This window comes from Aulonocara sp. 'chitande type north' Nkhata Bay, linkage group LG10 (genome assembly GCF_057382095.1).
Source record: "Aulonocara sp. 'chitande type north' Nkhata Bay isolate Kocher_YH1m ecotype deep benthic linkage group LG10, A_spYH_male_GT1.1, whole genome shotgun sequence".
NCBI lineage: Eukaryota > Metazoa > Chordata > Actinopteri > Cichliformes > Cichlidae > Aulonocara > Aulonocara sp. 'chitande type north' Nkhata Bay.
This window is the reverse complement of record NC_141353.1, coordinates 13192646-13209854: the sequence shown is the minus strand read 5'-3', so window position 1 is coordinate 13209854 and position 17209 is coordinate 13192646. Positions and strand designations below refer to the sequence as shown.

Genomic DNA, 17209 nt, shown 5'->3' with positions numbered 1-17209 from the left:
GTCATGTTACACATTTAGTATAGTGCATAATCATTACTTTGACACAACTGGATGGATTAAGTAAACTTGGAAAATATTTTTACTGAAAAAAAGTAGAAAAAGAAAGAATTTAGTCATGTTTAAAATGTGCTGCGTTCTTACCTGTCGTTGCTGCAGTTCTCGTTCTGTTTACAAGTGACCACTGCTGAAACACAACTGTCTCCACAGATACCCTTTACTGTGTGTGTGTATGAGTGTGTGTGTGTGTGTGTGCCCATGTTGTACGTGCCTCAACTTGCCCGATAAAGCAGTAAACAGTCGTCCTGACCACCAGGACTGGCACGTTTTGCCCTATTTACAAATCCCCAGCACGCTTGTGTTTTAAGTACATTTGTTTCTACCCCACATTATTTGGCTCTGGTGTAAATGAAGAATCACTCTCTGGCCTGTAACTATAGTTTAAACCTACTTTCCCTCAATTTCCTACAGATTACAACTCCTGAATGGAAAGATTTTCTTTAACACAGGGGTGGTGTTGCATGAGAACCTGGGGCTGTTGTGGAGGTTCTGCAAGAATAAGTTGACCTGAGTCCTGTTCACTATTATTTTTCTCTGTATGTGAGCTTTTTTGTGTGGGATGTGTCAAATGCTGAAAAGTGTGCTTTGTTGTATTAATGAATTATTGTGGGGGAAATTGACAGTGATACAGTAGTCATTAAAATTTGTTCAGAATTTGCTAATTTAATCAAATCAAATCACTTTTATTGTCACATCACATGTGCAGGTACACTGGTACAGGACATGCGAGTGAAATTCTTGTGTGCGAGCTTCACAAGCAACAGAGGTGTGCAAAAATACAATACCATAAGAACAAGCAAAATATAAGAATGGCTAAATCTGAGAGTTATATGAATAAATATATGTACAATATAAGAGTGTATGCATTACTGAATGTGTATACTAAATATGTTTTTCTACGTGTGTGTATATATAATAATAGTGTATACTTTATTGATCCCCGTGGGGAAATTATTTGTTTTTCTCTGCATTTGACCCAACCCCCAACCACTCTACCTACTGAGCTATCCCTGCCCTCCTCGATTGGGCACCGTTCCCGGAGGCGCCAGTGGGTCAGTGCGCTGATCTCCTCCCTGTAAGCCGTCTCATCACCGTTGGTGATAAGACCCACCACTGTAGTGTCGTCCGCAAACTTCACAATGATGTTGGAATTGTTAGTGGCCGTGCAGTCATAGGTGTAGAGTGAGTACAGGAGAGGGCTCAGTACACACCCCTGTGGAGCACCAGTGTTCAGTGTGATGGGGGATGAGGTGATGCTGCCCAGTCTGACCACTTGGCGTCTGTCAGACAGGAAGTTAAGGATCCAGCTGCAGAGGGAGCTGCTCAGTCCTAGATCCTGCAGTTTCCTGTCCGGCTTCGAGGGAACGATGGTATTGAATGCTGAGCTGTAATCTACAAACAGCATTCTCACATACGTGTCTAATTAATGATGATTCATCTCATAAATCATGACACACTGCTCTCCTCTACATATGCTGCCTTTATAGGGTAAAAGTATTGGCATCAGCAATATTAGACCTATATTTGTATACGGATCAATGCTAAAATTTGCATTAGTGTAACACATCAATAAGTAACAGCCATGATCCACAAATGAAAAAACCTTCCCAGGAAGTGGACGGACAGTCCACCAAAATTATTGCAAGAGAGCATCAACGAGTCATCGAGGAGGTCACAAAAGAACCAAGAATAACCTCTAAAGAACTGAAGGCCTCACTTCCCCCAGTTAAGGTCAGGTCGTCATTCACCAATAAGAAAGAGACTGGGGGCAAAAATGCTATCCATGGCAGAGTTCCAAGACGAAACCACTGCAAAAGAACACAAAGGCTCGTCTCACATTTGCCAAAAACATCTTGATGATCCCCAAAACGTTTGGGAAAACATTCTGTGGATTGAGGAGACAGAAGATGAACTTTTTGGAAGGTTTAAGACCTGTTACATCTGGTGTAAAATTAACAGATTTCAGAAAAAGAATATCATACCAATAATCAAACATCGTGGTGGTAGTGTGATTGTTTAGGGTCACTTTGCTGCTTCAGCACCTGGAAGACTTGCCATAAAAAACCTATAGTTTGTATATATTCTGCATGTACTGTCTATTTGTGTGTGTGTGTGTGTGTGTGTGTGTGTGTGTGTGTGTGTGTGTGTGTGTGTGTGTGTGTGTGTGTGTGTGTGTGTGTGTGTGTGTGCACAAACTTGGCCAAAGACAGATGATTCTGATTCTCAGCAAGTCCACCTCTAAAAGGCTAAAAAAGAAGGAGAAGAAGAAGAAGAAGGCAAAGAGTGTGTAGTCAAAGTTCAGACTTAAACCAGATTCAGGTGCTTTGGCATGACCGTAAACAGGACATTCAGGTTCAAAAACCCTCCAATCTGACTACATTAAAACAATTCTGTAAACCAGCGGTCCCCAACCTTTTTTGCGCCACGGACCGATTTACGCCCGACAATATTTTCACGGACCGGCCTTTAAGGTGTCGCGGATAAATACAACAAAATAAAACTAGTACCGTACCGAAAAAAAGAAAATTTATTCATAACACACGTGAAAAGACCCAGGAAAACCGAGTAAACGATAAAAACGATAACAAAATAACGCTGAAAACCGATAAAAACCCTGAAAACTATACATTTCACACGTGAGCCTCAACTCTCGCGGCCCGGTGCCAAACGACTCAAGGACCGGTACCGGTCCAAGGCCCGGGGGTTGGGGACCGCTGCTGTAAACTGCTTGCTTTTATGTTGCTTTTATTCTGCTGTGTACAGCAGGGGCGTCAAACTCAAATACACAGTGGGCCAAAATTCAAAACTGGAACAGGGCTAACGTTAATATTTATTGAAATATATTTATTCCTCCAGATATAAGAATGAATCTTTTCTTATGGACTCAAACACGTTTTGCTGAAAAACTGAATATGGAACATGCAAAGCTTAATACTAAACAATATATATATTAGCTGTATAATACCAGTAGGCCAGCTCTAATAGTAATTTGGTATGGCTTCGCGGGCCAAATGTAATTAGGTTGCGGGCCAAATTTGGCCCACGGGCCAGAGTTTGACACCTATGGTGTACGTGACCTTGAGTGTTTTTGAAAGGCGCTTTCAAATAAAATGTATTATTATTATTAATTCTACAAATAATAATTGGCAAAAAAACCCTCCACAGCAATGTGAAAGACTTATTAGTTCTCGCTACCATGGGTTGTACAACCAGTTATTAGGTTTAGGGGGCGATTACTAATTCTCATAGGGGCATTTTTCCCATTAATAAATAAAATCACCATTTAAAAACGGTATTTTTATTTTTTCGTAGGTTATCTTTGTCTAATATTAAAATATTATTGATGATCTGAAACATGTTAGTGTGACAAATATGAACAGTACAAAATGTCTTCTTTAATCCCTGATGTCGCAGAGGATCGTAACAATGTAGCGAAGCTACAGTACAAACATCGGTTTCACTTTTAAAGCTATTTGTAGCCGACTAAAATGAAGCTACGGAAACACACATTAGTATTATTCACGCTTTTAAGCCTAGCATGTTTAAAACGTTTCTTTTGAGACGCCACTCTAAAAAGAAAGCAGAACACAGGAAGCAGGAAGGACGTTTGGCTACTGAATGTGGCTTTTGTCACAGCGGGCGAACAGTCAACCAATGATCCAACGCCTTTAACTTCAAAAGGGTCGCTTTCGTCCAATCACGCATGTCGACATTACGACGTGGTTGTTTCTTGGTCACATCCGGTCATATATATGTTGCCACGAGTTAGCGGCGAATTTGGAGCGTGTCCATTTTGAACAGCCACTCGGCGTCCCCGGTATTTTCAGTCAAAGTAAGAACACGTTTTTATTGTTATTTTGGGTAATAGCAAATATAAGAGTAGTAAATAGAAACTGTAGGAGTTCCGGTTTATATCGTGCTTATTTCCATCGTGATTCTTCTGCGGCGACCATTTTGTTCGTGTGCGGTGTTTTCTTGTTAGCCTGTAAGCATGGCTAGTTCGTTAGCTGCAGCGTGCTAATGTGCGTTAGCGCGGCTTTTGCACGCTATGAGTCTCTTGTTCTCTTGATGATTCTCATCCGTTGTGCATAATGGCAGTTTTTAAGTGCACTTTATATCATCTAAACGGTTTTTGTGTTTGGTTGGTTGCCCATCTGATAGCCGGGCCTGCTGTCTGCCCCGAGCGGTAACGGAGCAAAGCGCGGTCCGCTTAAACGTTTGGACAACATGGAAGACTCACGCTCTTTCTTTCCTTTCAACCGCGGCTGTGGGGTCACTGGTGCACGCACAACTGCGTGTAACTGTCTTATTACTGATGATGGTCGGTGGTGTGTAAATAATAAATAACCTGCCGATATATGGCGCCATTGCAATGATCGGACTAACGCTTTAACTTAAAATTAGCATTCAGTTAGCATTATGTATGCGGCTCTTTATTAGCATTCCGATTTATGCTCAATATTCTCTGAAAATAGGGACGAATAGAAATATCTTTAGGCCGTGTTTCGGCTCTCCTTATACAGTAATTTCCAAACTCTGGGAAAAAATAGTTTCTATTGCTACTTGAATTTAAATGAGTACACTCTTTGTGTGTATCTGTTTAGAGTTAATTAGTTTTTATCCCGGGTGTTTTTAAAGCCATGTGCCTATTCTGTTGTTTTGTTATGATGCTATTGGTTATGTTTAACTATTTTAACAAAGGACCTTTAAAACTATACATTTTAAAATGTAGGATCCTAAAAATCACTAGAAATTATGATGTAAAGTAACAAATGTTTAAAATACTACACACTATTAGTTGATCACAGAAGATCAACTAATAATATAGGACTAAAACCATACATTTATTATACGCTAGTAAAAGCCATTCTGTAGTTTAAACGTCAGTATTTTCAGATGGGAAGTGCTGCCTCGTTTTTTGTTTTGGTTAAACTTTGCAGTTAATAGATCATAGAGGATCCTTTTGGTAAATAAATCAACAGCATTTTAGAAGTTCTGCCTGTTGCAGAGTATGTAATGTACATTTAAGTATGAGTGAGTTTAAAACCAATGTGAGAGCGACTTAAAGTCAGCATAAGTGTGGCTGAATTTTAATCAGTCTTATTTGAACAAATTAGCAAGTGAGAGCAAAGATGGGATCAGGTAGTGATATGAACAAAAGGTTTCTTGTCCTTGTTGAAGAGTATTTATAAAGCATCAAAAACGTAAAGAAAACAATACCGCTTCCAGTTAGTGTTGTGCGTGAATTGATAAATGTTGGTTTAATGTAGTCTGCTACCTACTTCTCCAATCTCTCAAACTTTGTCCTGTCCCATCTCAGTCATTTGAAGATCCCACCGTCAGAATGGCAGACGCTGACAACCTGCTCATGGAGACATCAGAGCAGAACGGCAACGAGGGAGAGGAGGAGCAGAATGGAGCTGAGCTGGAGCAGATGGCCGGGGACGAGGAGCAGGACAACAACACAGATGGCGGAAAGATCGACGCTAGCAAAGGAGAGGAGGATGCTGGGTGAGTGTCTGGTTGGACTGTGGTTGGCCACATGTGATGTGTGCGAGGATCTCGTGCTGGCATGATGAGCCTTGGGAAAATAAACTGTGAAACCTTGTAAATGAAGAAATGTTAGCAATGTCTACATGTAATTTTACAGGAAAATGTTCGTGGGCGGCCTCAGCTGGGATACGAGTAAAAAGGACCTGAAGGATTACTTCAGTAAGTTCGGTGAGGTGTCAGACTGCACCATCAAGATGGACTCAAACACTGGCCGATCCCGAGGCTTTGGTTTCGTTCTCTTCAAAGACTCTGCCAGCGTGGATAAGGTGACTCCCCTCGTAACTGAGCATAATTTCATCCCGAACGGGCTCCAGAAGCTTTTATGGGAGAACGGTTCTTAGTAATATAAATGAATCATATGCTAATCAGCCACACTGCCTTGTCTGCATTATTAGTCATCTCTGTGATGATGACTCTAATCTCTGTGCTGTTATTGTCTGTTAATGGTAATATATCTGTATCCACAGGTACTCGAGCAGAAGGAACACAGACTGGATGGACGCAATATCGACCCTAAGAGGGCGATGGCTATGAAGAAGGATCCTGTCAAGAAGATCTTTGTTGGGGGTTTGAACCCAGAAGCAACTGAGGAAACCATCAGGGAATACTTCGGCGCCTTTGGAGAGGTTGGTTTCAAATAAAATGTATTTTAAATATCTGCGGTTAGAATGCAGCAACCACTGCATCTCTCTTGTATGTTGAGTCTTCTTGGTTAAGTGTTTCCAGAGTTAAACTTGGGTAGATGGCAGTATCATTTTTATTCTCCTGTACAAACTCCGTGGATATGTTTGAGAGCCACTGACTTGCCCAACTTTGTACACTCATGCAATTCAACACATTATTTACAGTTTTAATCCTGTTCTTACCAGCTAAACTGGTCTAAGCCATAAATTAACCACATGTACATCACCACTGGCCAGTAAACAACAAAGTTGTAGATTAATTTGAGGAAGTCATCCTGTTAAGGATAAATAATAACTGAGATATTCTGGCACTTGTTTGTGTGTTTGAAGTTTGACTAAATGATGTGGCCGACATTTTTAAAGCAGAGATAATTTACTCCTGAGACTGTCATACTACATGCACCGTATTTGTTGTTTCTGATCAAAATCTTTTCTCCAATCCTCCCTTTTTTTCAGATCGAAACCATTGAGCTCCCAATTGACCCCAAATCAAAGAAAAGGAGGGGATTCATCTTCATCACATACAAAGAGGAAACCAGCGTAAAGAAGTGTCTGGAGAAGAAATACCACAACATCCAGGGTGGCCGGGTAAGCAGTTATTCCAGAAGTGCTGATGTACAGCTGGAAATCAGCTTAAATTCTTCTAATCAGCTACCTGGTGGACAGTGCAGCCTCACCTGTGATCTGTTTTGGTGAAGAGTGACAAAGATTAAGCCACTACAGATTAACTTGTTGCAAACTGATGTTTGACCAAGTCAGTAGTTAAACCCTGAGTTAATGCTTGAGATGTTTTTGAAATTTACAACTTTGAGTTTTCTCTGTATACACATGGGAAGTGGGTCACTCTTTAATTGCAAATGTTTTTTATAAATATCGCAAGGCGGTTTTAACGTTAGTTTTGTTTTAAAGGCCACATAAAGGAGAGAATGGATTTTTCAGTATGTATATCTCTTTTAGTGTGAGCTGAAAATTGCTCAGCCAAAGGAGGTGTACCAGCAGCAGCAGTACGGAACAGTGCGTGGAGGTGGCTATGGAGGAGGCCGAGGAGGCAGGGGCCGTGGAGGTAAATGACGATGATCACCCTCTTCCTTTCTGGATTTTCTTGTTTGTTTTGAATCTGTATGATCGGGTAAATGCTAAGAGGCTAGGTCACTGTTGACAGCACGTTTTAGTGGTAATGGGTATTAATATGTAATTTGGAACTTCTCGTGTACTTCTCGAGTTGGATGATATTGAAGTTTAGACCAAACTCATGTGCACTTTGTGTTTCAGGTCAGAGCCAGGGCTGGAACCAGGGCTATGGAAACTACTGGAACCAAGGATATGGCAACCAAGGCTATGGCTATGGTGGATATGGCAACTACAGCAACTATGACTACTCTTCTGGTTACTACGGATATGGTCCTGGATACGATTACAGTAAGTGCAAACATGCAGACGAGTTGTAACTTGGAGTAACAGTTAACACATCGAAGCCCAAACCTGAGGTGTACGCGTCAGTACTGATTGTGATTGTTTCCCCTTACCCCGCCCCCACTACAGCCACAGTACAAGAGTAAACTGCTTGATGTAGCCATGCCAGTACTTCTAGACCTTTGAGCTGTTCCACTTGCTCTGATAAACTTGCTAACATAACGTTTAAGATGTTCATTTTTCCCTCAGTTATATTCCTATAGATGCATAAAGTTGGTGCTGCATTAACCCTTTAAGACCTACTGTGGTGGGGCGTGGTCTGCGGGGCCGTGCGGACGCACCTGCACGGCATCCGCAATCACGCCCGCCGTGTTAAAACACGGGGACTCAGGGGTTGGTGGTGGTGTGGTGTGACGTGAATCAAATAAAGTTGGCTCTGAACGTCGCTCCGTGGTCCCGCCGTGCCTTATTCATGCCACACCTACCATAGAACCAAGTCCGCCAGAGCTTATATTATATTTTTACATGGTGTAGTGCCATTTTTGGGAGCATTTCAAGTTGCTATACATCAATACAACAATTATAGCCCAGATTTTAATAATATGTATTCATTAAGTGCATAGTAATTACATAAATTGCAAAAAAGTGCAATAAACTACAAAAAAATTGAAAATCGTTTTTGCTTTTTTAACATATTTCTAGTTAGAGAAATTTAAGAGGCTCATCCCTCAAAACTGTAAATACAAAAAAGTTGCACAAAATAGTTTCCCACCACAGGAAATTTATTTTGAGTGTCTTCATAGTTTTATTTTTGAAATACACCAATTTTTATACACTGCAGGAAAAACGAAAATAAATATTATACTGCAAATTTGCAAAAAAGCAGCATATGCATCAAAATAAACTATTTCCAGCAGTGCAATATGAGTCCTAAGTATCCCAGAAACGACACAGAAAGTCATAAAGTCAAAGATAACTTTTAAAAACAGTATAGGCCCTGTGGCCCTGATGGTAAAAAAAAAAAACCCACGAAAATGACGTCGCTTCCGGTTTCGGGCAGGTAATGGCGGACATGCAAAAGTTCGTGCTGACGTATATTCCAACATAGGAAGTGTTATGAACAGCTGATCGGCAAAGCGTGTTTCTGGAATATTATGTTTTTGTTGCTGCAAGTGCTTTTTATGCAGTTTTTGTAAAGCTTTATGTGGGAGGAAACTGTGACCGAGGACAAGCTGATGGCATAAGATGTAAGTACAACTCCTCCGGTTTCATATGCAAAACAAATTATTGCGCTAGCTTACGTGGTTGCAGAGCTACCGGGATTTAAAAATAGTTATGCAAAACAGAGCGTGCCCGCTCCGACCGGCTCTAAAGGGTTAACAACCTAAAATTTGCCAAAACACATCTGGCTCGCGTTTCCTGGTTTGACTCTTGGAGTTTGCCCCGTTCCTGCCACCCATCTTTAGTGTTTAAGACATCATTGAGTGCCATGTTTTCTTCTCAAGCCTCTAGAGTGTAGTTTGGGGAGCCGGAGAACTGGGTTCCTGTCCTGCTCTTTACTTAACACTCAAACATCATCTGTCAGATGTTGAGCTCTTGCTTTAATACTGCGTCTCCTTCACAGACCAGGGCAATGCCAGCTATGGAAAAACCCCAAGGCGGGGGGGACACCAGGCCAACTACAAGCCATACTGATGGTCACTTGGCAGTGCAAGGTATGACATTGCTACAACGCAACATGTGCGACTGTGTCCTAGTGCTACGTATTCCAGTTTAAACAGTGGATAGACTTATTAGACCCCCACTCACACCTTGCTGTTGTAATTTCAAGTTCGCATGAGTTCCCCTTTGATTTGACCTGTCATTGTCCCAAACATAGCTGTGGGGTCAGTCCTGGCTTTCACCAAATGGGAAAACATTCCTTTCCAATCGTCACCAGAAATGCCAGGCAGTTGGATTAAATATTGTGTTTTAATAATAGAACACAGGTCCCCAAAATGTTAGCTGTTAGGCAGCCACCTGCTGCTGACTGACTGCAGTTAGCATAAATATCATTGTTCAGGATTGTTTTACTGCTGGACACAGATGCCTGCAGACATAACTGATGACTAGTTGCTCTTTTGTTTTTATTTTTGGTTTCTTTTTAATGCAACTCCATTTGAACACCTGGAGGACACATTTACAGTTGGCGCTGTGTCTCAGCTGAGTATTTGATCATAGTAAACTGGCGAACATGTGGACGTCCTCCTGTAGCCTCATGCTCGTGTTAGTTCCTGCATCTGTTTGGGTCAGAGTCTAACTATTTGTACTTGAGTAAATTGGCTGCCAGGAGCATCTCTGCTGTTGAAAGTGAAATAGAGAGCACTTAGATGTTTCACTTGGCACTGAGCTACTAATAGCTGCTGTAAGTGGAGAACAGATTGAAGTTTTCAAGTTAAAATACTCATAGAAAGCTGTCTTTTTAAAAGTTTAATTTCCCTTTGAAAAGATTAGACTTTGAATGGTTTGTTCCAGCTGTGTCATTAATGTGTTTCACCCCTCAGGACTCCAGTGATCCAGTGAGACCGACGGCTGGACGGACACACACTGGGCCAGACTCGACCTCTTTTATGACAGAAGACCATTTGTACAGAAAACACCAGAAATGTAACTTTTTTCTTTTCTTTTTTTGTTTTTGTTTTTTAAACCCTATCAGTTTTAGTTTTTATTTTTCCCTCGTGTTTTTGTTTTTGTTTTGTTTCCTCGTCCCCTTCCACATTTCCACCGGAAGTGTAATTTTTACTGTACTTTTTGGTACCTGTTTTGATTCTATTGTATTGTAAGGGTTGTATTTTACATGTTTGATGGCTTTACAGGTTGAAAATCTTGGCGCTGTAAAGGAGCTTTTTTGACAAATAAATACAGTTTTCAGTAAATTTTGTTCTGATGCTTCCAGGTTTTGGGGAGGAATATGAAACATTGAGTGGGTTTAGGATTAAAGTTCAAATGTCAAGGATAATGTTGATTATGGAATTCTTTTTTCCCCCCTCCCCCCCTTTCTTTCCTCTTTGTCCCTCCTTACATGGATTCCAGTGTACCTAAGAAGGATTTTTAACTTGCCAGATTTCATCAGTTGTAAAACACAGGTTAAAAGACTGTTCCAGGCTGTTTGAACCCAACATCTGGAAGCCTGCGGGGTGTGTGGGATGTGCTGGGAGGGGAAATGTTTTGTCACTTTAGATCGTGTTCTTCATACGCCGTTGGTTTTAGAAATGACCGTTTCTGAAGTTAAATGTCTTTTTTTCTTTTTCTTCTTTTCTTGACGGACTTGAGGGCCAGTGTCGTCGTCTCAGCCAGTGTCTCTGGCATTTATTAGTAATAAACATTCTGGTTTGTAATGATCTTTGTATTTTTAATTCTTAATGTTACTGTTAATGGTCCAAGTCATTAGATAAAACTGTTTCAATAGAAACTGTCCAAAAAGGAAAAGGAAGTTTCCTACTGAACTACAATTGAGCCCCTGCGGTTTTTATTTTTCAGTCATTTGTGATTGATCCCAGTTTGACCTCAGCATGCCAATTCCAGGGAATCCCAAATCCAAACGTCTGTGTTCCCTGGATGTCACCTGGACCTCTGTCCGCACCATTATGTGCACGTAGATGCTTCATGCGTTACTTTTTTTTTTTTTTTTTTTTTAAATTCATCACTATTGATGCTTGGTGCATTAGGTGGCATTCTGTGATGATGATGAAGGATGCACCTTGCGTTTCTGCAGTTGTCTCTGTAGTTTGGTGTTGGGGCTTTGAACTGAAATGTGGCTGTGCGCAAACAAAATAAATGCGTTTTTAAAACAAAACAAAAAAAAAATCAGGCCTGTCCCAATGATCGCTCAGATGTGGCTGAAGTTGAAGGAAAAACTGCCATGTTTTGTGGACTCCAGGTAAGAAAAGTAATACCTGACGTTCTCTTTGAAGCCTGAATGAAGAGACTAGAGTGCAAGTACACTACGGTAAAATGACGTCTTCCTTGAGCTACAACTAAACAACGATGGCAAAGGCAGGGTGGTGCTTTTTGCACTTCAGCTGATAACTCCCTTCCCCCCCAAAGCTGGTATATTTTGTCTGTTTGTTTTTCCCGTGTTCATTCTTTGTTATACCTGGAAAAAAAATGAGCCATAATGAGCGTCTTGCAGGTAATAATTGTAGTTAGAATAATAACCACATTTTTATTGGAGACAGCTGGGCAACACCCAGAGCTATCGACTTTATTTTTCTCATCTTTGCTTAAATACCTAAAATGAAACAGTAAAATAAGCACAGTTTACTAAAATCAAATCCTATCCTTTTGGGAAGTGTTGTTAATGAAGTTGCTGTTTCCACTAAAATCCACTAGATGGCGCTGCTGTTAAACTCAGCTCACACCATAGCGTGTTTCTCAGTCACAGGCGAGTTTAGACCCTTTCATCAGAGCACCCTTAAAAACAACTAATTAATAGTGTTAATGACACCGTATCTTAGTTTATTTTCTGGAATTATCTTTGTTCTCTAAATGGCGTTCAAAACATTAGCTAATGTAGCTTAAATCACCAGAGATTATTAGCTAACCTTCTGTTTCACTAGTCTGCTGGTATATCGGGAGTTGCCAGTTAGGGAGCTGATGTACTTATGAATTATTATAGTTTATTTTAAAGAAAAATCCTTTTCTGGTCGATTTTGTCTTCAGTGTTCAGATTTTGCGAGATGTATAGTCGTGTAACTTTTGCAGACACTGTCAACAGTGGAAAGTCCATTTTAGAATTACTCTGGTGTTTTAAGAGCATCTTGATTGTGGATAATTCCAGTTGAATGAAGAACAAAAACAAAGGTTTTCATCTGTAAAACTCCTGAACTGATGGCAAATGAAATTACTTATATGAAGCGAAAACAAACTCACAGGTACTTTAGCACTTTTTAATTCAAGTTTACAATCACCATTAACCCTGTACTTCATACACCTGTAGATTCAATTACAGGTCTTCTTTTAAACTTCGACTTCAGCAATGGCTGGTAGCACCGGGGCCTTGAATCTTCTGGTCTGTCTGCATGTGATGCGACAACTAGACTTCCAAACATAGACTACACCTGTCTGTCTTTCTTCTGGTCTGTTTGGTGAGGCTGCACCTTCCGATGTCTCTTTGGCTTTATCATCTTTTTCAAAGCCTGTCTTTCCATCCAGGGATGTCTCCCCACTGCTCATATCAAGAGTCCAACTTCTCATGGGGTCCTTACGGCAAATCCTAACCCTGACTAGAGTCTTATGCCCCTCTGAACTGGTGAAAATGGGTTGACGTGCTGAACCATCAGATTGTGAAAGCTGCCTGTTTGTTTTGGTCCCTTCATTGGGCCATCCTCTGCGGACGAGTCGGGCTGCCATGAGGAAGGAGTCAGCCTGGCTGTGCAGCATCTCGGAGCAGTATGACAGCGGCGGCCCGGGCATGGCCGACTTAGTGTCCCGGTCAGAAGGTGCTGGCTTACTGCTGCCTACCATCCTTCTGTTGTTACAAGTCGCCACCTCTGTTGCTGTAATACAGAAGGTATAGATGCACCAAAACATTATGAGTAGCCTCTTCCACAAAGACATAAACACTGACTCTCAGCCAAGAGTGACCTCAGCATTCTTTCAGTTTATTCGTAACTTTCTTTGAATTATGTTCACACTGCATGATAAATTATGGAGTGAACACATGGGAGACTGAAAAAGACAAAAAAAAACCCCACATTAAACAACAAAAGTCATATTTATCACCTCTATTTACGTCCAATATAGACATGTCCAAATATTAGCAATAGTGTCAGAAATCTGACACTCCACAATTCACAAGCTATTTTATAACACTGTCATTAAGTGTCCAGTAAGGTTTTTGTAATTAACTAAAAGTAAACTAAAACTAGATGTGAAAAAACATTTCAGTAAACTTAAATAAAAATAAAAACTGGACTTGAAAGACATTAAAAACAAACTGAAGCAATTTTGTGAACTTGGAAAACTAAACTAATAAAAACTAAACTAAAGCTGTGATTAGACAAATATTTTCAAAGTGATTGGCTGAAAGAATCTTTGTTGGTGCTGAAGGAAACTGCAGATACTTTTTACTCCGTCTCACTTTAACATCACAAAAGGGATGTAGGTATTAATCTGGAGGTAAAAAAAAGGGTGCTGGTGGTAGCACAACTTTTCTACTTGTGCAGCATTCAGATGAATCTTAGCTGAAATTTCTCTTCAATCAAAAAGAACATTTGTAGTTAGAAACATGTCAAATGCATTGTGGTGCTTGAACTTAAAAGCCATATGGTTCCCTTTCCCCCTGTTGAGCAGATATTATGTGGGGTAAAAGCTCTGGTTTGCTGCTGAACTCGGTCACCTTGGACAATACAGTTTTGTATTGCTGATAAAGAAAAGCCAGTGTTACATTGACAGTGGCTGGTCTGTAACCTGGATTGTGTCCAGGGCTTCTTCCTTCCTTGCTGTTTGCACTGATTGCACTGATATTTGGTCCCTGGTCTTTACTTTTGGAGTTCAGCAGGTTTATCTGCTGTGAACACGATTTCATGTTAGTGTCTGCTGAGCAAGCAAATTTTAAAAAACGGTTCTTGTACCAAACTAGCACGGCTCAGAGCATCTCTGTCTGCCAACTCGACCCAGTTAAACATGTTTTTATCTGAACTTGTCTGGCTCTTATCTAGGGTGCATCTTATAGCTTTAATGCAGCTGCTGCTGAAGCAGTTTGTTTTCATTAATTCTCCAAGAGGTGGAGGCAGACGTCTGTAAGAGCAGCTGCAAGTGAGACCATGACAATAACAATGGCACATTGAAGCAGCCTTTCCTAGAATGTGGGGAACTTTACTTGAAGTTGTGAAGCTCACCTTACTGGAGGCTACTGAAGCTGGATGGATCTGCCCTGGAGATGCTGACAGCAGCCACACCGCCCAGGCGGAGGAGGGTACAGGGTGTGCAAGCTAAAAGATGGACCCCCAGGACCTCTGGTGGAAAAAGTCTTGGAAGAAAAAAAACAAAATAATAGAACTTAAAGATTAACTGAAAACAAGATTTAAGGCTTGATGCCAGCAAAGAACCACTTTTTAAGCACGACTGATACAAATTCCTGTACCTTCAGTAGATATTTAATGTCATAATCAAATATAATATTAAATGATATATGGTATAATGATCAACAAGCACATGCTGTCACTTTGGGAGCATCACCACAGTTCTGTCAATATTGGCAATAATAGCTAACTCCACACTGACAGTGTCACCTCCGGACTCTCTGCTAAGCGACCTATGGACACTGGCAGGATCTGCACTGTCACTGAAAGCAGAGGTTCTCTGTACTTTGCAGTTTTTACTTTGCAGTTAATTCAGGGGTTATTTTTCTTCTGCTTTACGCTTTTTAGTCAATATAATCCTTAAAATTCATTCACAGTGGTCGCAAAGAAAAAACACTTTAAAAGTTTTGGACTCAAATGTTCCCTTCAGACCAACTAACCTGCAACATTGGTCTGTGTTTGCAATCCTGTAAGCCTCGGTATATTTGTTTATTATTCAATACATGTATGCAACTCAATCAAAGTTGAGTTGATATCAAACATTGGATAAGACATTGGAATTTTTCAGTAAGACTGAATTATGCAGCCAAAAGTAATAAATTACTTCAGAGGTTTTCAGTATTTGACTCACCGTAGACAACAAATATATTTAGGTACATTTATGTAAAGACCCTTGATTTTTCCAGCCGTAAAGAAACTTAAAATAAAAACATGCTGTTAAGTAGACTGTTTCAGTCCAGACTGTGCCATTTTTTTCAGCCTCACTTTTGACGTAAACACAGTGTGAAAATCATACAGCAAGGTTATTATTAATCATGAGAAAAATATAAAATTTCAATAGAAAATCTGGGAAATTAATATTAATAATGCAAAAGTCAAATTCAACTTTAACTCTGAGTATTGTTTTTTTAACCACATTAATGAAACTCAGACTACAAGAAATGCATGATGATGATCAGCTCTAGCCAGACCTGTACAAAAGCATGCTGCTTTAAAGGTGATAATTCATCTTTAAATATTTAGATTATCGACAGTTATGTAGTTATCATAGAAGCACACTAATGCAAACTATGACGTGGGTGTGGGTTCAAGTTATACCAGATTTCAGTCGAAGATCCTCATTTTTCTCTGTGCTCTTCTTCGTCTTCTCAGGACTGACTGATCCACTTCTGCGTAATCTCGATCTGAACGCTTTTTCACCTCTCTCTCTCTCTCTCTCTCTCTCTCTCTCTCGCTGACTCCCACTCGTTCTCTCCTCCTCTCTGCAGCTCAACTACCACTAACAGAATTTAAATAAGAGGAAATGTGGCACTATAAACAGTTTCGTTAAAAAGTAACAGTGCATGAGGTGTTTACATACATACATATTGACTGTGCAAAAGAACAGCCCTGAAAAAACAAAAACTAATAAACACACAGTTTGCATTCTACATTAAAACCTGAAAGTTGCAGAAAATGATCTGAAAACCAGGACTCAAGGTTACGTCGTGTCCTTGCTCAGGTGCTAAACCTGCACGTATCTGTATTTTTAGCACAGCAATGCACAAAACCACGTAGCCCTGTCACACTGCAGCTCAGTGTTGCAAATAGTAAAAGTGAAAGTAGGTCTGTTGGCAACTCGTAAAAACAAAAACAAATGCTCTTTAGGCTATGTCCCAAAAAACAGATGTCATAAGCATATAACCACTTAATAGGATGTGTAAGCACATTAAATACTTGGAGTGCTTTCTTATTTTCACCAGTCAGATTAGTCCACTCAGCACCATAACTTAGTTCAGATTATGTAAAATGCATATTTCTCACCTTATTTACATTCAATATAGCATTAGCGTCAGAATTCAAAATCCATAATTCACAAGCTGTTTGCTAAAACTTTCTGTCTGCTGGGAAGGAGGACACAGTTTGAAAAGAGCTGCCTGCTGTGACTGGAAATAAGGTTTTCAGAGTAGCACAACATGTGATTGGCAGAAAGAATCTAAAAACCTAAGATGGAGTTGAGAAAAGTGCAGATATTCTTTTACTCTGTACCACTGGAAGTGCAGACGGCTTTAGTAACTGGGAACATCTTATATGCTTTGCGGTTTTTAAACATAGAAGTTTTTATTTCTCCTCGTTGAGCAGAGGCTGTTTACACTGGTTGCCAGTGAAAGCCATAAAGAACCGTTCACAGAGAGCATCTTTAGAGGCATGTTACATTTCTTTCACAACAGATTGCCTGTTTGAAAATTATAACCAAAGATGCTTGAGGATTTGACTTCTGCTTAACTCAGCAACCTTGGAAAGACTGTTTGGCATTGCTGATTAAAAAGAAAAAGAAAAGTCAGCATTATGTGACGGTGGCTGAACTTTAATCTCAGTGTGCAGGACTTCTGTCTTCTTCTCTGTTTGCACTAATGCAACATAACAACATGCCAGAGTGAACACGGTAGCAGGACCGCT

At 40.3% G+C, this 17209-nt stretch overlaps 2 protein-coding genes across 2 annotated transcripts; one reads left to right on the top strand and one right to left on the bottom strand.

Annotated features, from left to right (window-relative positions):
* Positions 1-3737: 3737 nt before the first annotated feature.
* LOC147320364 (heterogeneous nuclear ribonucleoprotein A/B-like) lies at positions 3738-11086 on the top strand. Its single transcript, XM_086308270.1, has 9 exons — positions 3738-3889; positions 5378-5568; positions 5708-5876; positions 6078-6236; positions 6750-6881; positions 7251-7356; positions 7566-7712; positions 9331-9421; positions 10250-11086. The coding sequence occupies exons 2-8, from the start codon at positions 5402-5404 to the stop codon at positions 9399-9401; spliced, it is 951 nt and encodes a 316-aa protein (XP_086164396.1). The 5' UTR covers positions 3738-3889; positions 5378-5401; the 3' UTR covers positions 9402-9421; positions 10250-11086.
* Positions 11087-12620: 1534 nt separating this feature from the next.
* On the bottom strand, positions 12621-16041 carry LOC147320363 (uncharacterized). The gene is made up of 3 exons (XM_086308271.1): positions 15869-16041; positions 14588-14718; positions 12621-13243 (listed from the first exon to the last, which is right to left on the bottom strand). The coding sequence occupies exon 3, from the start codon at positions 13209-13211 to the stop codon at positions 12705-12707; it is 507 nt and encodes a 168-aa protein (XP_086164397.1). The 5' UTR covers positions 13212-13243; positions 14588-14718; positions 15869-16041; the 3' UTR covers positions 12621-12704.
* Between the last annotated feature and the right edge of the window lie 1168 nt (positions 16042-17209).

What these genes read in the sequence shown, in the direction of transcription:
- LOC147320364 (XM_086308270.1), top strand. Translation starts at nt 5,402, where the DNA reads ATGGCAGACGCTGACAACCTGCTCATGGAGACATCAGAGCAGAACGGC. An exon ending in ACTTCGGCGCCTTTGGAGAG is followed by an intron (nt 6,237 to 6,749) that starts GTTGGTTTCAAA and finishes CCTTTTTTTCAG; the next exon opens with ATCGAAACCATTGAGCTCCC. An exon ending in AGGAGGCAGGGGCCGTGGAG is followed by an intron (nt 7,357 to 7,565) that starts GTAAATGACGAT and finishes TTTGTGTTTCAG; the next exon opens with GTCAGAGCCAGGGCTGGAAC.
- LOC147320363 (XM_086308271.1), bottom strand. Translation starts at nt 13,211, where the DNA reads ATGGTAGGCAGCAGTAAGCCAGCACCTTCTGACCGGGACACTAAGTCG.